The sequence below is a fragment of the Colobus angolensis genome, unplaced genomic scaffold (genome assembly GCF_000951035.1).
Source record: "Colobus angolensis palliatus isolate OR3802 unplaced genomic scaffold, Cang.pa_1.0 Scaffold5, whole genome shotgun sequence".
In the NCBI taxonomy this organism is placed as follows: domain Eukaryota; kingdom Metazoa; phylum Chordata; class Mammalia; order Primates; family Cercopithecidae; genus Colobus; species Colobus angolensis.
Window position 1 is genome coordinate 18,612,715 of NW_012118487.1, and position 20,374 is coordinate 18,633,088.

The window sequence follows — 20,374 nt, forward strand, 5'->3', positions numbered from 1 at the left end:
AATTTTCTGTTGGCAGTCTTTAAATTTTAATCATTCTAATGAATGCATTATAATATATCATTGTGGTTTTCTTTTGCAGTTGCCTGATGGTGTTGAGTAACCTTCCATGGCTATACAAACATCTTTTCAAGATGTGTATCCACATCTTTTGCCTGTTTTTATTTTTTAATGTTATCAGTTACTTAATTAGGTTCTTAAGAAATGTAGAGCACCACTTTGTGAGGATAAATTTTGTTTGTCAGGGCAAACACAGATTACAGGTAGCCCTGGAGCTAAGGAATGGCTTTGATTTTTGTTAAGATTTATGAGTCCACAGCTTTCTGATCAACCTTGCACTGCTCATTTCTCTTTTTCCATGTCGAAGATCTCACCTTCTTGGTATCTGGGCTTCTGCAGCTGCCTCTTCTTGAAGTAAGCATCAGTAAGATGTTTTGGGATTTTTACATTACTGATATCAATTTTGGTTGAGGTGGCAATGACAAATTTCTGGTATGTTCTTCTAGAGAAACTCGATTGAGGACCAGAGGTCTAGTCACAAGTAACCAGCCAGTAGTCAGCTGCTCCAGGAAAACCATCCTCTTGCCTCTGTGGCACCCAGTGAGGATGATCAGAATGGTTCCTGGGGTGATGCTGGCTCACAGTTTCTCACGTGGTGATTGAAGGGTTTTTGCTGTGGCTCAGCAGCTTTTGAGACACAACTTTAGTGAGGATAATATCTAGGCATTTTGCGAAGTTTAACCACCCAGGTTACCACCATTCTTCTCACAACCAACTGGTTTTGTAACAGTTGCAAGAACTGTCTCCTTCTTTTTCTTTTCAACCTTACATTTAGTGGATGAGTACTTCCTCTTGTACATGGCACTTCTGGAATACATAGCAGATGGGGAATATCTGCCAATTCCTCTAATAATATCTGCCTCTAATATCTGCCAATTCCTCTAATAGGATTTTGGCCACAGTGGGACTTTCCCTTCTTGGGGCTTTTGGCCTTGAAGTTACCCCTTTCCACCTTACTACCAGCATCAGCCTTCTTGGCTTCGAGTTTCTTCTCTTTAGTATCCAGTTTCTCAACTTTTTCACCGCTATCTGGCAAGATGGGAAAGAGCTTTTGCCTGTTTTTAAACCAAATTGTTTGTTGGTTAGTAGGAGTCATTTTAATTCTGGATTTGAGTCCTTTGTTACATATATATATATATATATATAGTTTCCCCCAATCTGTGGTTTACATTTTTATTTTCCTCACGTGTCTTTTGTTGTTTAACCTAATTTTTCAATTTTGATATAGTTAAATTTGTCAGCTTATGGTTAGTTTAGGCTTTTTTTTCCTCCCTACACATCACTAAGATAATTTATTGTTTTCTCCTATAACACTTACAGTTTTAGCTTTTATATTTGAGTCTGGGATTCATCTTAAATTAATTTTTGTATATGGTGTGAGGTAGGGGATCAAGATTCATCTCCCTCTATAACCTAGGGCTCCTAGTTGTTCCGAAATAATCTTTGAAACGACTTTATTTTCCTCAGCTGAATTGCCTTGACGCTTTTGTCTAGTTGTTCATATGTGTGTAGGTCTGTTTCAATATTGCTTTAATTCTGAAACTATGGACTATCTTTTACATTTAACCTTATGTTTAAATTATATGAGCATCTTCTCTCCAAGTTATTAATGTAAACACTGGACAAAACTAAACACAGGCAATTGAATTTCACTGAGGCCTTACCTGACTCCCCCTCTTTTTTTTTCTCTGAGACAGAGTCTCGCTCTGTCACCTTGGCTGAAGCGCAGTGGCACAATATTGGACTACAGGCATGCGCCACCATGCCTGGCTAGTTTTTGTTTGTTTGTTTGTTTTTTGTTTTTTAGGAGATGGGGTTTCACCAGATCACCCAGACTGGTTGTGAACTCCTGGCTTCAAGTGATCTGCCTGCCTCAGCCTCCCAAAGTGCTGGATTTGCAGGCATGAGCCACTGCATGTGGCTGTTACCCAACCTCTTTAATACTAAAACATGTTCTCACACACCCCTCTCCCTTTGTATTTCTGAATCTCCGTACCTTCCTGGATTTCTGTAAGGATCAGATAAGATGCAAGCAGAATTCCTGGTACATGGTCCTTCCTCCCTGTTTAGTCCTACACCCCAGGGTGAGGTTGGAGGCCTAGGGCAGATTCTCTGCCAGGAATCTGTTTTTCAAATGGGTAGAAACTTGACCTTTTCCCAGGAAATAGTCCCCATCCTGTGATGAGTCCTCAAGGTGGTAACTCAAGTTCCCACAGGGAATTTTCCCAATAAATATTCCTGCTCTCTGCAAAATACTATTGTAATTGTTAAACGTGATGAAACAAAAAACAAATATTCAGGGCAATGTGTGACACAAACTTCTTGCATTTTACTTTAGTGACTGCATTCTCAATAGCTCTTTTCCCTTGGAGAAATTCATAAAATTTGTTTTCTTTAATGATGTGTCTGTCAGTTGGGTACTCCCTTTTTAAGGCCATCCAAGAGAAATGCTATATCAACTGTGTGACTATTTTCTCATAACCACCAAATGAGTTTATAAGGAAAATATTTATTTGCTGTAGTTTGCTACGTAATTCGTTTCACATTTTTCAAATGCCAGCCGTTTGTTTAGTATAAGACACTCAACTACCCATTTCCAGAATGGACTATGTTTTAGTTCTAGTGTCTAGAACACAGTGAAGTTAATACCAATTCGCAGCACTTGCTCACATTTCCTCAGGTTTTTCTGTAGCACCTTAGTGTGCCCCAGGTTTCCCAGCAGCCTAGGAAATGGTAATAAAAATGTGTCTTTCAGTATTTCTGTACCTCCCATGTCTCAGAATCAAGTGCCCACCACCTACTGTATACTTGGGAGGATAGTTTCAAAAAGGTGGATTAGCAGTCTGCCATTCATGAGGAGTTCCCAGAGACACATAAATACATGTTTGTATATATTTTGCAATTTGTGTAAAGCTGTGGAGCCTGTCAGTAGAATTGTCTTTTTAGTTGCTTTTCCTTTAAATGTGTTCTTTTTCCACTTAACCCATCCACACCTTACCACTCAGTCCACTGGAGATAACTATTGTTCTTTATTTATTCAGCAAGAATTTTTCACAGACACTGAGGTAGGTACTCATGATACAAAGATGCATAACACGTAGTCCCAGGTCTCCAGGAGGTTACAGTCTAGCTGAAAGAAATAGGTTGTAAACTGAGTGAGATAAGGGCTGTGATAACAGTATTCATAAGGCACTCTAGGTGTACATAAAAAGAGCAGCACCTTCTCCAGACTTGGGTAGGGGAAGTTTGGGAGAAGCTTCCCCAAGAAGGCAATGCCTGGGCTGGGTCCTGATGGACAAGTAGTGACTTTCACATCTGGGAAATAGAGACTGTCCTTTTGACCCACGCAAGAATCAGATCATTGATCTTGGCCTTATTTACACCTGATTCCAAACAACAAAAGCAGTCATCCTAGGCAGACATAAAAATCCAAATGAAAGAAACGCAGCATAATTATCAGGCACATGATGCATATACAAGGTAGGGAGGTGGAGGGAGAAATGGACGGTTCTTGATGAATATTGGTGGAGAAGAGATGGCATGTATGAAGTTGGAGGTGATGACAGCAGACTGGATTGCTTGCTGAGGGTGGAAAATATGAGGTGGAATGGACAATCCAAATGGAGGGCCATAAACTCATGCTTTAGATCATTAATGTCATTTAAGAGGTAATTGGGAACTATCTCAGATTGTAAAGACATAGGTGATGTGGACAAAACCGTGTTTCAGGAATTACCCTTGTCTTGTGGTTGTAGTTTGCTGGTTTTCATCCTAGTTTCCTATATCTCTCTTTTTTCTGCCTCCTAAATATAGGTATTTACTAAGCAATGCCCCTTAGCCCACTTTTCCTGCAACACTGTCTTTTAAACATGCTCCTGAGTGCCCCCTCAGGTTCTCCTGTACTTGTAGGAGAGGAAAATCCAGGAGGTGGGACAAAGGGATTTCAGTTTGTTCTCTCTGTTTTAGTTTCTAGAAAAAAACATTTAATGAAGAGTCTAATAGCATTTTTTCATTTGTAAGTTTGAAAAACTCTGTTCTTCATTTTTTTTTTTTTTCTGGGTGTTTGAATATACTCTTGACTTCAGCTAAGTTCATTATGCAAGTGATTAATTAATGATGAGAGTGCAGCCCAGGGAAATGGGTAAGAAAGCTGCTTTATCTACTCTCCTTTATCTCTAGTTTTTTTCTTTTTCTCTCCCTCTACCTTGCCCCTGAAACCATTAATGCTCCCCCCTCCCAAAACAGCAAGACTGCTGAAAACTATAATTGGCTGATTGCTGTTTGGTCAAGAGCTGAGTGAGACACTTCATTAGGGTTGGTGGATTGGATTGCAGAAGCTGACTAAGGAGAGGATAGAGGGTGCGGAGTCCACAGCTGAGCATGAGCAGGGCAGCAGACAGCACAGAGTGTGTGCTGAGGAGCCACCAAGCACTAAAAAAGCCCAAAGGCTGGCCTTGGTCAGCCCCCATTCTTGAGCTAGCATGGAACTGGAACCAGGTCTGGAATAAGGAGGGAGGCTGGCTGGCTGCAGAGTCTACTTCTGGAGAAAGCTGAAGAGAATGAGTATGCAAGAAAAGGGGACACTGGGATAGTAGAATAAGGGCAAAAAGAATACATGTGAATGAAGAAACATGTTTTGTCTTCATTTCTGTTTATTTGCAGCTGCCATCCTCAAAGTGCTGGTAGATTTGATTAAGGTTAGTATGATTAGAAAATTTTATGTGGTGAATTTGGGGTAGGTAGGAGGTAGAAGATTAAGAAAATGATTGTCAGATAAAAATTCCCCAGCACAGTGCTTTCCAGAAATAAATGTTAAAGGAAAGAACAAATGAAAGATGGACGATTGTGGAATTATGGGATTCTCAGTCCCTTCTGATGTTACTTTGGAAGAATAAAACTTTTAATATTCGTCTTGGCCGTCATTGAAGTTGAAATATTTCAAGTGATGGCCAAATCATATTTGAGTGATTGTCTGACGTACATATCTTGAGAACAATACTTAGGAGTTATTAATTGTTAAAGAATCAATATTTTCATGAAATACTGTTATTATATCTTGACAGATATTTTACTTTGTAGGGAAAAGCCAACATGTTTTTTGTTATATGAAAGACATTCTTTTTTTTTTTTTTTTTGCCTTTTTTTTCTGAGATGGAGTCTCACTCTGTTGCCCAGGCTGGAGTGCAGCGGTACCATCTTGGCTCACTGCAACCTCTGCCTCCTGCCTCAACCTCCCAAGTAGCTGGGACTGTAGGTGCATGCTAATTTTTGTACTTTTTATAGAGATGAGTTTTGCCATGTCATCCAGGCTGGTCTTGAACTCCCTAGACTCAAGTGATCCACCGGCCTCAGCCTCCCAAAGTGCTGGGATTACAGGTGTGAGGCTACTATGCCTGGCCCAAAAGACACTTTTTAAAAATTGTTTCTTCCACCCATTTTTGTACTTTCTCTGTGTGGTACTTTCTATTACTGTGATTTCTTTGTGCCTCAATTCTTTCTGGAAAGTTTCTGAAAGTCAAGTTAAAATCAGCCAGAGTTGATGCCAATTTAGATATAACTGAGTTATTAAATTATACACATTTTATAGCTGTTCCCACTACAAGAGTATCTTCTAGATTTTCTTTTTAGTAGGTCATTGAATCTTTTTTACTTTATGGAGCAGTAAGAAATGCATGAAGGAATTTGAATTTAGAGAGGCTGTCTTGCATGTACATCTGGGTATTGGCATTTAGAGTCTATAAAATAAATTGGCAGTGAATGTTTTATTTACCTGTTAGAATCTCAGATCATCAAAGTAGCATTTTGCTAGATATATTGGAATAAAGCTGATGGTATGGAAATGGAAGTCTAAAGCATTTAATCAAAAATATTGATATGCAGATCACATGAGGATTTTAATACCTTAAAAGACAACCTGTATGTATGATTTGGAAACAAAAATTATTTGAAATGTAAAGCTGGCCCACTATCATAGTTTTTTTTTAATGAACAATATAGTAGATGTTTATCGAAATGTATTTTAGATGCAGAAGTATTGTAACAGTTTGCCTGTCTAAATTGCCAAGCTTTTTGATATAGCTGGCAGTGTGAATGACAGCCGCAAACCCAAGGTTAGACTGCAGAGTCGGTTTCTCTTTGGCTTTCTCTCCTTTTAAACCTCCCTTTCATGTGTAGCCAAGTGAAAGTCTCCAAGTGAAATGTAAGCTCTGTGGATCCTTGGGGGCCTTGGCCTGATGAGAGGATACAGAAGAAAAGCAGCAGTTTGGAAAGCCTGCAGAAGGCTTGGAGGGCAGAGGGCCCAGTGATGACATGACTCTTGGACCTTTCAAAGGAGATGAATGAGAGGGCAGTGCCTCCATGGGCTCCGGACATATTTTATCCACAGAGTAGTCCTAGGCTATCAAACCAATTGTTTTGGCTTTATCTTTCAGATGTTGCAAAAGGAAAATGTGCTCTTTTATTGCTTTTCCAAGTCGTTTAACCATTTATCCTTAATCATCTGCAGTCTGTGTGGGAATAAGTCTTTCAAAGATCACTGAACTTTGCTTGATTTAAAATCAGAGTAGAATTCATTTTATTTAATGTGGGAAGCCTTCTTTTCAGAAACTTGACCCAAACTGGCTTTCTAGCCTCATAGAATTTAATTGAAAAAGAATACCATAGAAAAACACAGCCAGATGCACAAATGTTTGTTGATGGGTTAGATTGTCATAAGCTTTATGAGTCTTTGTGGTTACTGATCATTGAAACAATTTTAGCAGTCAAGATTTAGCAAGTGGGGATGAATTAATGAATTTTAAGTTGCATCACGGAAATGTAACCCTAGGCTAACCATAATGTTATCATAGTAAGCTTTCTCATTGCCACTGGTCTATTAGAATACTTGATGATTTTAGGAACAAGTAATAGATTTGTTTTGTGGAAAAGTTAATAAGTCCATTAGGCCACTGGTGTGTGGAAGTGATCTGTAAAGAAATAAATTCTTTCAGTTCCCACATCAGCATATCACAAAAGAACCATATTGTGGGTCGTTTGGAATTTTACAGATCTCTTCAAGGAGCGGTTCAGAATGGTTTCTAAGAGTGCTAAATCTGTATCTTGGTGCATGGGTTTGGCTGGCATGGATTTGGACAGAGTGGGCCAAACAGAGCTAATTGAGGTGGGGAAAAAAACAGGCCATAATGGTGAATAGAGTTATTTGTCACTGAGTTTGTAATGGGATTTTCAATTAATTCATGCAGGCTTCCAATGCCTTACATTAGCCCTGTCAAGATGAACTACAGCCACATCTAAAATGCCATCCCCTATTAAACGGTGCATGTCAGTGAATTTGTAATTTCTTCTGTTCAACCACAAGATGAATGGATTCTACTCAGAAAACAAATGTGTGCTTCAGAAATGCACATTTCAAAATCCTGAACACTTCCTAGGAGGAACATTCGTTGCATTGTTATATAGTGAATATGTATTAAAAATGTAATTGCTATGTGAATTCATCTGAAAGGGAAAGCATCCAGCTGTGGAGAGACAAATACATTGTCAGGTGCCCCATTTCACTGGTAAAGAGGCTTTTTATACTGGGTAATGATGATGATGACAATGATAATGGTTCACACATGTAGCACGTACTGCCTACTGGGTCATTTAAGGTGTGGCTTATATACATGAATTCACTAAATCCTCACAACAACCCAAATGAAGAAAGAGGCACAGAGAGTTAACCTGCCCCAAATCACACAGCTAGTAAGTGGGATTCACACCCTGCAATCTGGCTCTGGAGTTTGTGCTTCCAGCCAGTACCCTATACTGCCTGATCAGAGTCTCCTTAGCTATTGTACAAGAGTTTTAGTACAGTACTTGCCAGTTCTCTCTTTCTCTCTCTCTCTCTCTCTCTCTGTCTCTCGATTGCTGTGTTTTACTATTATTTCCTCAAACCTATTTTTGGAAATATTGTTGAGTTGTGATAACTAGCCTTGAAGAAATACATAATATAGTGGAGAATATAATGAGGCATCTGTGAGGGTAGAGAAAAATTAGAATTCTTCTTTCCCCAGAGTTGGACACTAATGTAATGTGACCAAAGTACACAGCATTGTGAATGACCAGAGTTCCTGGTGGCCATTTCCTTTCTGGGCACAGCAAAATTGCTTACAAGAGTAGATCAAGGCAGGGTAACAGGAGTGATGTCATTAGAGGCCAGATCTTAAGACAGAGTCTGAAAGTCAGAGGTCACAGGAGGGTGTCATTACTCCTGGAAGGCCCAACCCGTCTTCCCAGGACATTGGCCTCTCAGGGAAGTTCTAACTAACCAACTACAACATCGCATGGACTAAGCCAAGGCAAGATGATTACTAATAGCATTTTGAGAGCAATAATTAATATTCCTAAACAAATGTTTAGCAAAAGCGATTTGGCTTATAGGTAGTCCAGACTCTAAGTCTCTAAGTAGAAACCAAACTAATTTTTGAAAACTGTGTTATGAAGTTCTGTTGCCATCAAGGGTATAAAACTTTGATCCACTTTTTACAGGTTGGGGGGCAGACAATGATATAAGTAATGCTAACTATATTGCTCTACTTCATTGGAAACATTAAACTTAAAAAATATTCAAGTAGTTGAGGCCTGTGCTGTGCACATAGCTATCTGCCTGCCTGCCCACTTCATGTCCATTTTCCACACTACTGCCAGACTGATCTGTCCGGCACATGGGACTTAAGTCTATTTGTGCATTAAACACGTGAGTGACTTATCATTGCCAGAAGAACGTAGCAATCAAAACTCTTTCATATGTTTTACAAGACCCTCCATAAACTGGCCTCTGCCTACCTCTCCTTTACATTCCATAATTCTTATGAGGAATACTGCATTCTTTATGCTCCCCAGTCCCTCTGCACATATAACTTCTTACCTCTAGGTCTTTGCTGGTGCTGTCCCCTCTGCCTGGAATGCCCTCACTTTTCTCTTTCATTCATTTACTCCAACCTTGACCTCACTCCAACCTTGACAACTGATTCCTGTGCATCATTTAAGTCTTGGCTCATGTGTCACTTCCTCCAGGAAGTGTTTCATTTTCCTACTCACCAAACACCAGAGACCTATATTCTTTGTCCCCATAAATGGTGTGCATATCTTTATCATTACATTTATTACACTGTATTATTATAGTTATTACTAACATTCTTTAAGAAAAGAACTGTCTTATTCTTCTTTAAGTCGTCAGCGCTAGCACATTGCCTGGTAAAAAGTAAAAGCTTGGGCCGGGTGTGATGGCTTATGCCTGTAATCCCAGCACTTTGGAAGGCTGAGGTGGGTGGATCATTTGAGGTCAGGAGTTTGAGACCAGCCTGGCCAACATGGTGAGACCCCATCTCTACTAAAAATGCAAAAATGAGCCAGGCATGGTGGTGCATGCCTGCAATCCCAGCTACTTGGAAGGCTGAGGCGTTAAAATCACGCGAACGCTGGAGGCGGAGGTTGCAGTGAGCCGAGATTGTACCACTGCACTCCAGCCTGGGCGACAGAGCGAGACTCTGTCTAAAAAAAAAAAAGTAAAAGCTTGATAAATGTTTTCTGGATGAGTGAATAAATAAAGACTCCAAAAGCAGGAGCCCTGTGATCTTGTTCAGGGAATTATTATAGACATGTTGGATTTGCCACTTATCTCCTGAATCAATGATAGGCAACAGCGCCCAGAGAGGTCAAAGATCTTAAAGTGACAACTGATGCTCAAGATTGGGCACCCCCAATGCCATTGAAAAGTATCATATTAATCAGTTGATGACTAAATTGCACTGGTGGTTATGCACACAATTTTAAACTTGTCATTTAAAACAGGAATGCCATGCAGGAATATTAAATTTCTCATCTCTTAGCTTATCGGCCTAACAATGTGCTCTCTTTCAGAAAAGAGCAAAGTTGAATGATTTTAGACTGTAAAAGACCACAGGTCTATACACTTACAGATTATAAACTTTGGGATGGCAGAGACTGTGACTGTCTCACTCACTGCTGTGTCCAGACTCATGCACAGAGTAGACCCTCATTAAATACTCGTTGAGCTTATGAAAGAGTAAGACCTACTGCCCACATTAAAAGCAATATCAGGAAGAGATTTGCCCAAAAGCCAAACTCTGATTTTTATCAACCAAGCTTAAAAGCACTTAGTAAATTAATAAATTTGGTTGAAATTTTTCCCCTCAGTGTTTATCATTTATCCTGATGAATAAAGTAGTTAATGTAGGAAGCTAAGCTTGTTTTTTATGAGTTCTTGAGAGGCAGACCTGGCAGTCATGCTTTCATATACTGATAACCTCGAAGAAACAAGGCAAAATGCCCACTAAGTTAAACTTAAGAATAGAAGCCTAAATCATGGCTGGTGCATGGGTGTCGTACTGTTCTTATGTCACTATGGACAATTGTTTTGTGTTTTCTATTTATTGATAACACATATATATTGTTTTTGTATGAGATGTTCTTCAAGGGGTACAGTGTGGATTTGACCTTGACTTTAAAATAATGACAATGCAGCTATATTTTCAGAGACATTTTAGGACCATTATTTTATAAAAATTCATCCCTCTTTTTTTTTAAAGGGTATACCTCAGTTACCATGTGCCAAAGCATTATACAACTACGAAGGAAAAGAGCCTGGAGACCTTAAATTCAGCAAAGGTGACATCATCATTTTACGAAGACAAGTGGATGAAAATTGGTACCATGGGGAAGTCAATGGAATCCATGGCTTTTTCCCCACCAACTTTGTGCAGATTATTAAACCATTACCTCAGCCCCCACCTCAGTGCAAAGCACTTTATGACTTTGAAGTGAAAGACAAGGAAGCAGACAAAGATTGCCTTCCATTTGCAAAGGTAAAGGTAGAATGCGCTTGTTTTCTGTTTGCCAGCTCTCTACCTCTGTACCCAGATTCATAGAAATATAGCTTGTGTTGCCTTTTGCAAAAAAATACAATAGTTTTGTGTGAACTATCTCACCATGCTTCTGAAAACGCCTAGAAGCAGTCTTTAAGTCACAAGGAAGGTAATTTTATGCACAGACTTCTTATATGAAAGATTATTTTGGTTGATGCTCTATGTGGTATCATTTTCATATTTAAGAGTCTGAATTTATTTCTAAGCCACTTTAAAGGGTATATGCACCACTCAGGGATTTTAAAGTACTGAATTATGAATAACAAAATGAAATGTCATTACTTTCATATTTTATATGTAAATTTCTTTGCCTAAAAGCATACAGGAATATATCTGCCAAATTGATAAAATGGTTTGGAGTTTTAAGCAGAATATTATGATTTTTATGGAGAAAAGCGGTAGGATGTACATTTGAGTAGGCATTTGGTTTATTTTCAGAAAATGAGAAGCATCTGAGAATCAATCTAAAACAGAAACTCAGGAGGCTAGGGTAGATATCATTCGAGGTTGCAATTTGTAGATCTTAACAAAGTTAGTGGCCAGCTCCCTTGCATAGAAGTTCATAGCTTTATAACAGTTGGAAAGGACACCAGGTGGGCTGGTAGCTACCATTTAATTCATTAAAACATTTAATCCACGTACTAAAGATATGTCATAGCATTTTTATTCTTGTACTCTTTAAAACATGAGTCTCTTTATTGAAAAGGAAAATTAAATGATAAGCTTAATGGTACAGCTTAATGATCAGGTAGATTAATGATTTGCTGTTTCTTCAGGATGATGTTCTGACTGTGATCCGAAGAGTGGATGAAAACTGGGCTGAAGGAATGCTGGCAGACAAAATAGGAATATTTCCAATTTCATATGTTGAGGTAAGTTAATCTGTAGAAACTTGAACTGTGTTAATATTCAGCTTACTAAATAAATCTTAATTATGCAATTTGAGTACTAAGAAGTCCTCACAACAAAAAGTACCAGGAATGCCCTGTTACAGATCACTGGACAGATCAGGAAGAATTCCTCCATCCTATCCAACAATTATTGAAGACAGTGAGATACTTCAAACTCTTTACTTTTTCTCCCTGCTAAAAGCATTCCTATGTCTTGTTAAATGTCACTGTATGCTTATTGTCAGTCACCTACACTATTTCCTGTTTATTCCATTTGCTGGCTTTGGTGGGAGTAGAAAGCTGATAAAGTTCTTAAGTAAGATGGAGATAAGTGTATTTGTTTATTTTTTACTTACTTCTTTGGTTACTTGCAGCATCAGCAGAACCAGAATAGTGATTTGCAAAGTAGGGCTTCAGTAAACATTTGTTAAATAAGTCAATGAATCTTTCTCCATCCCATCCCAGCAACTACTTAGCCCCCTTTCTCTTTTTAAATCAGCTTTGCTTGGAAAGCTTGTGGCCAAGTTTGACATAGTAAAGTCTTTTTAGAGAGTATGTATAGTCACATAGTTGTATTACTTTATTTAAAGAATAATACAAGCAGAACATAAACAAAGGAGTTACAATTCATAGTAAACTTTCATTATATCATATATCATAAACTAAATGTCCTTTGGGAATAAGAATTTCTTGCTGAAAATAAAATCGAAGGCATTTTCAAAGAATGTAGCATGGCCCAGACAAACCATTCAAGGTTAGTTGAGTCCACGGAAGGCTTCTGGTAAGAAGTAGGGTCTTAGTAGATATCTGTGTGATGGATAAATAGGGGTTAACCAAGAGAAATGGAAAAGGTATATTTTATGGCAGAACATCCAGACAGGGAGACCAGTATGTGCAAAAGCCAAAAAGTAAGAGAGAGCACAAGATTGTTTGGGGAACTGAAAGTAATCCGGTTGTTTAAAATATCAAAGCACGTATCTTAAGCATGTAAAAATGAAAAACCGTTGTCACTTATTTTGCAATCTTTTTATCTGAGGCATTTGTTTTGGCATGAAAACTAAAATGACAAGCTGTATCATTGTAGCCAGCACTCAGTTTCCTCCACAGAGAGTGGGATTGCCAACGTTTTCATAGAAAATCAATTTGACTACCGTATAGCCATGGGAAAGTAATTCAAACCATGTATGAGTCCTGAATTTTATCCATATCCTTCAGATGTTCCTGTTTATTGAAATATTTTTTCCTCCTTTGAAAGCGAACAACAGAAAAAAAACAAACAACCCTTAACTCACAGGCAGTCCTTCCTGTACATTATGAATATATTCTAACTGTGGATCATGGAAAACTACAAGCACTTCCAAGTGTTTGAATAGTTACACTGAAGAGCATGGGTAAGCACAGGATTAATAATGAAAACCTGTCTTTACTTGTTAGCTATTATCAGTATTACATGCTGATACTTGGTTTGTGATACATGAAAAGGGATTACTATATTTTTGTTATTGGGCGAGTATAGAATTGTGCAGATAGGCATGAAAGATCCACCCATGGCAAATCCAGAGTCACTTCAAGTCACTTGACTCATTAGGATTATTTACTCTGACTTAAGTTGGAAAGATAAACTTCTGCCCAAGTGGAAAGTATTTTCATTCTTCTGCTTCTTTTCTTTCAAATGAACGTTTTCCTCACTTGAACCAGAATCTTGCCATTTGAGATGTGGTAAACAAGTTGTCTATCTTTAGGAGCCTCTGAACATTTCTTTGATGTCAAGCCATCAGATTGAACTTCCTGGTAGGGAGCAGAGCATCTAGGGATTAGTGACACCTGGTTTATCCCTTAGGGGAATAAAGTGGAGGCAGATTTCAGTCGCAACCTACTGAAATTCAACTATTTCAATAATGTCGATTGTCTTACAGGGCATTCTTAGCTGTGGTAAAGCAAACTATAGGAATAAAAAACTGGGGCTTTTTCTTAAGTAATGGTCTTTCTCTAGCTCTGTAAACCTATTCATATTTGCCCCACTTCAGGGCCCAGACAATCCCAGTATAAAAACAAGCTGCATCACAAAAATTGGTAAATAATTCTCTTATATCTTATAAATAGACATTTAAGAAGTCTCCATCAGTGTTAGGTATTTTACTTTCTTTGTACAGTCCTGCCAAAAACTCTTATCTCCCAGAAGTTTTGAGAAGATTGAATGAGATGATGTATCTCCAAGGGTCTGACACCACTATGTCTTATGCAGTGGTTTGGAGCTCAGATTAGACCATCACGCAGAGGGTACCAGAGCATGGTAATAATCAGACAAAAGAACCTAACTAGCATGTGTAATGAGAGAAGCTGAAACTCCCCCTCGACTCCTGCTGGCCGACTTAGGTAATGGATATGCCCAAGGAACTCGCCTGTGGCAGAAAGTCTGCACGGGATGGGCCTTGGGGTAGGATTGTGGGCCTGGAGTAGAATCTCTGGGTCAGAGGTTCAGATGTGGAGCTGTGGAATTAGGAGGGAAGGTAAACTGTAAGGAGCTGAGCACTGGAGGTGGCTAAAGAGAGGATTGAGGTGGTAAGAAATGCTACTGGAATAGTTTGCCCTCCCTTCCTGTCCTCAACTATCTTTTTCTTTCTCAACGTCCTGTAACTATGGACTGTGATCTCCACATGCACTGGAATAAGGTGATAAAATAGTGATTGGTGTATAGTGACTTGGAAACAAATCTACTTTTTTTTTTTTTTTTTTGAGACAGAGTTGTGCTTTTGTTGCCCAGGCTGGAGTGCAATGGCACGATCTTGGCTCACAACAGCCTCTGCCTTCCGGGTTCAAGCAATTCTCCTGCCTCAGCCTCCCAAGTAGCTGGAATTATAGGCATGCGCCACCATGCCTGGTTAATTTTGTATTTTTAGTAGAGACGGGGTTTCACCATGTTGGTCAGACTGGTCTCGAACTCCTGACCTTATATGATCCTCCTGCCACTGTCTCCCAAAGTGCTGATATTATGGGCATGAGTCACCATGACTGGCCAAATTTTTTAATAATGCAAAAACACTTTGCTTATTAAAGTAGAACACAGAATTCTTCAAGGCTTGAATGGAGGAGAGTCTGGTTGGGAGAAGTGAGCAGGGAAAAGAATGGCTATATAAATGGCCCTGGATTCTATGCCTTGGAGTCCTTGTTGACCTCTTAAGATAAGGGTAAGGGTTCTCTTGCTTTGATCACATTCACCCTTCCCCTCTGGAGATTCTTTCAGACCTCTATTTGGTCGAGCCTTAGAGGTTATGGGTTCTATTCAATTTAGACAGGCCCTTTCTTCACTTGTGTAAGCTGGAAAACAGTAAAGGTTAAAAGCAGTTCTTGAAGACACCATGCCAGGATATGTATAAAAGGGTATATTTTTTAAGGACTGAGTACAGTTTTAAAAATAAAAATTTTTAATCTGCTTCTTTCTTTGTTCAAAAACACTAGTTTTCTATAAAATAGAAGGAAAAATTTTTAACCCCATTAATTCGGAGCTGACTCATTCATTCAAGTTCGGATGATATGATTCTTAGCAAGCAAAATATTTGAATGAAATAAGTGCTGAATATGGAATTTTGGATGTTTCCCAAACATAATTGTGTATTGTAGGCTTATAGTGAACTATAAATTTTTATTGTTTCTCATTTTATTTTGATTCCTACTCATTTGTTTGAAATATCACCCACTCAGTTTTTCAACACCAAAAAAGTTATTTAGCAACTTTCTCTTCTGCTATAGATGATGAAAGGTAATGTGCAGAAGTCCTGAAGTTGGAGTGGCCTCATAGACAACTGTTCTTACTTGGTAGTTACTGCCAGAAACAAGGATTGCATTTCTTGCTGGTTTAGATCTCGTGTCAGCTGTCACTTCTTCTGACAGACTTTCTCTCACATCATCTAGGGGAGTGCCTCCTCTTTACTTTACCCCAAACACATACTGGTGCCATAGTGGGAGAAAGCTTGGACACTGGAGCCAGATGGCCAGGATTCAAGGCTTGACTCTACTACTAATTATCTGAGAGACTTTGGGCCTGGCTCTTCATTTGTAAAATAATAAGTTCCAGTGATACTTAAGAACAGTGCCTGGTACCAGCAAGAGCACTGTCAGTGATGGCTATGATTATTATCAGCATTTGTTATTATTATCCTTAGAAATTATTAACACTTTTTTCTCTCTGTATTTCCAGTTATTTGTTGATGTGGTTGGTTACTAGCTGACTCTTCACCCTCCATTTCCCCATTAGAATTCAAACTCCTAAGGGCTAGTTCCCCGGGGTCTCTGCACAGCACCTGCCCGTAGTAGGCTTTCAATAAATATTGGTTGAATGAATGAGCAACCTATGAACTTTTATAATGAAAGGTTCTAAACCCAAAACAAACATGTTTGTAGATTTTGCCCACTTCTACATTGTTCAGCTAATTCTCCCATCACTCACTGCCTATGCGTATATCTTATCATTGGTTTATCTTGGTGTTATGTCAGGAAGTTACATTCTTCAGAACCAGCTGGTCTGTGTGACCTTAATGCAAGCTTTTATCTGGTGTTTTTTTTTTTTTAAACTAGGCTATTTGGTCGTACCTAGTTTAGAATTTTCCCAAATGGTAGCGATACTGTATGGATTAGATCTTGTAACCTCTACTGGTTATTTATTTCTTAAATACAGTTGTCCCTCAGTATCCACAGGGGGTTGGTTTCAGGATTCCTTATGGTTTCCAAATCTGCGGATGCTTAAGTCGCTTACATAAAATGGCGTACTGCAGTTGGTCCTCCATTCCTCGGAGGTGGGGCCCTAAGATGCATGTGGAGGGCCAACTTTGTAGAAAAGAGACCCCTGGGGGTAGAGTAGGTCAAAGGATATAAAATCTTAGGTATGTAGGAGGAGTAAGTTCAAGAGGTCTATAGGGTGATTATAGTTAATAACAGTATATTATTGTATTCTTGAAAAATGCTGAGAGTAGATTTTTAAGTGTTCTCACCACAAAAAATGATACCTATGTGAGGTAATGCATATGTTAATCAGCTCAATTTAGGCATTCCACAATGTATGCATATTTTAAAACATCATCTTATACATGATAAATATACACAATTTTATTTGTCAATTAAAAAAATAAAATGTTAAGAAAAAAAGACTCCCTGATTCTTTCTGAGATGAATTTTCACCTGTTTTCAATTTCTCCTTTGGCTTACTATGAGCTGAGGTAGGATAGCCTTATTGTCAAGGATCCTCATTTTTAAAATAAGTTTATTGACGTAAGTTACATACAATAAACTACACATATTTAAAGTGTACAATTTGGAGTATTCGTTGTATTCAACTTCTAGAATCAACCATAGACGAATCATGGGAGACGTTTCTCTGGCTATGGATAGAGTGCGTTATCAGCCTTGACAATGGGAAGTCAAATGTGTAGGGCTCAGGGAGCACAAGTGGCATTAAAGGTGGGGGTGCTAGCTTCCTCTTCTAGGGTGTGAAAGAATTGGAAGATAATGTCTGTGTTCCAAAGAATAAGAAGTGGAAGTTTAGGTACGTGGTTTGAAGTTGCCAAGGTGACCCCTGGAGGAGCTAAGAATAACAATGCTAACTTTATTTTTTAACTAAAAGCCTTTCCTCTTCAGAATAATGATAGCAGAAGGGCACAATATTAGCCTTTGATCTAATAATCAAAGAGTTGATTGAACTATATAAAAAGATAGCATCGTTTATACTTTTGGATATATTTTTTTCCTTTAGATGTATTATTTTCCTTTAAAATTAAAAAGTTAATGTTTATAAAAGAAATTTAGGGAGATTGTGGGGAAGTTGGGAAGGGGGAATTACTATGTTGCTTAGCATCCAAATTTCCCTTTCAAACCTGAAATAAATAAATTTTTGTAAGTGAAATTTGAAGACATTGTTGAGAAGTCAGTAAGGAAGAATTACTCTGTTGCTTAGCACCATATTTTCATCTGTAATTCTGACTGACTGAATACATTGGATCTGCCTTTGAGTAGCTTTTTTTTTTTTTAAGCACTGTAGACTGTGTCCCATGGTGTAGGTTTTCGTATCTTCTGAATGCTATCCACTTGATACAAGTAAGTATTACTTTTCCTTCTGCCACAACGATAGAAGGAAAAGGAAAAATGAGCACTGGCTCCTGAAGTTCTAAAGGCAAAGGCAGGTCTCCTCTGAGCTCCAGGAACAGCTGTTTAATAAATATGGCTAAAGACTTAATCTAAAAAGGAGTTGTTTAGGTTAGGTAAGGATTTAGGGTAGTTCATGCTCCATCTATTATTCAGAGACTTCTTTCTAATTTAAGAGTTTCTTTTTGTTTTCCATCAGGAAAACATTGAGAGAGCTGAGATTGTAAAGATCGGTTAATGTTTATGGAGTTCTCACTTCATGAATGGACAGTTTCCAGTACTCTAGGTAGTTTCACAGAACGTAAAAATGCAGATTTCCTGAATAGCCTTAATCAGAGGCCTAGGCTAATCACCACATGGTATCTAAGGTCCACAGTGACTCCCTAAAGAATCGCCAAGTTCTTTAACCTGGCCATATTTTGCTACATGTACCAGGGCCCTCGCTAAGTTTACTGATCATTCCTGGGAAACATACCCTGGAATTGCTCTCTTTGCAGCTCATCAGGGATATCTCTTTCTCTGTATGGAAAGTTCACCTTCAAGGTCCAAATAAATACTATCATTTCTCATGAAGCCTTTCTTTCCTAATTTACGTATGCAACAAAACAAATTCTATGAAACGGAACCAAAAAAAAAAAACCCCTCTCCTTGCTTTGAACTTCTGCAGTACCCCATTTGTACCATTCTTATTTGCCTGGAACATGCTAAGTGTATAATTTGGTTTGTTGATGATTTATTATTTTCCTGTGTTTCTTGAGAGCCATATCTTATGTAAAGGATATTTTTAATGATTTTATTTCTACAATATAATCATATTCCAGAAAGTTTGGAAAGGAAATGAATAATCCTAAGTCTCATCATGTTTAATTTTGGTAAATATCCTTCCATTCTTTTTCCTTATGCTTTAATGATATTACACACATGATTTTCCCTCTCTCCATATAATTGTAGTACTACTAAACATCAGTTTTTATGACTGTCTAATAAACACTCTAGTAGCTAACCTGTAATTTAATTATTTTTACCATTTTGTAGACAAATGTCTTGCTCAGGGGGACACAGAGCCAGGAATTGAGAAGGGAATCGTGGCCTCCACCCTGCAGTTCATTGCTTCCCTAGACCTCAGCCCTGCACTAGTCTCAGAGCACATTCAATAACTAGTATTCCTAATGGTTGGGCAGAATCACTATTATTATCTAGCTTTGCTTAAAAAGTGTATAGGGCATTTTAATGTTTCATAACAAATTATGAAACATTTCATTTTCTCACACCTAAAAGGTTAATTTTCAGAAATGAGTCACTACTCAACAATTTTAAATATCTGAGGTTGCCTTTTTTTACGAGGAAAATCACAAACTAAGTAAAACCATGATATTTTAATGTCTTTTCAACTTTTTATTATTTTATTATTTAAATATTTTATTATTGCTATATACAAGCTAAACTTTTCTAGTAACTAAAGCTTTAATAAGCAGAATAGGTTTGTTTTAATTAATCAAGTGTTAAGTCATGTCTTATATCATGTAAAAAAGACTGAACGAATATTCTATACTGGTCCAGCATGTGTGTGCATGTGTGGCATATAAAATGGCTTGAACAGGAGCATCTTTATTACATCAATGGGAACAGGCTTCTCTAGAATGAAATGGAATGTTTTAGGAAAATATTTTTCCTAAGTGTTATAAAACAACCTTGCTTTTTATAATAAAGTTTAGTGATAATGTACCTATAAGGCTTCACATATTTGTGGGGCAAAAATTCCTCTATATTTTAAGAAGAAGGAAGATCTCAAATGAACGTGCGAAGTCCTGATGGTCAATATCCTTGATACAGTATTCTCTTTCTGTCCCAGATTCCCTCTTGGCGATCACCATTCCCCCACCCTGCCCCCCATGAACATCCACACGTGCTTTAAGTATCCAGAGCAGGGGAAATACTTGTTCACTGATTTATTAACTGCTTACACATCACTGTGGAATTTCTGTCAGTGTGTCATTTCACATTGACAAATTTTCACTTAGAATTAATGACAATTCCATGTTCATAACCTCCTGAGATACATGTGTATTTCTTTTATAGTATCCCTACATCTGGTAATCAGGTTGTAGAAAATAAAATTTGTCATTGGAATGATACTTTTAGCTAACAGACATTTCTGATTTATGGTGTGCATTTAGTGAACAAATATGTAATAGAAAGAAGCATATATATAAAAAACTGCATGTATTGTCAGATCCAGTAAACAGTGAAGTGAACTGAGACCAATTTAAAATTATCCATTGGTCTCTCTTCCCAGCACCATGAATAGACTGTACATCTGTTGCTCCAGAAGCAATAGGTATTTGTACCACTTTATACTTAATT

General features: G+C 38.1%; 1 protein-coding gene across 1 annotated transcript in view; it reads left to right on the top strand.

Moving 5' to 3' along the window:
* SH3RF1 (SH3 domain containing ring finger 1) overlaps positions 1 to 20,374 on the top strand; it is a 178,429-nt gene that overhangs the window by 106,293 nt on the left and 51,762 nt on the right. The window contains exons 3-4 of the mRNA XM_011959638.1: positions 10,650 to 10,925; positions 11,762 to 11,857. Of these exons, the coding sequence (XP_011815028.1) occupies positions 10,650 to 10,925; positions 11,762 to 11,857 (372 nt within the window). The remainder of the gene's footprint in view (positions 1 to 10,649; positions 10,926 to 11,761; positions 11,858 to 20,374) is intronic.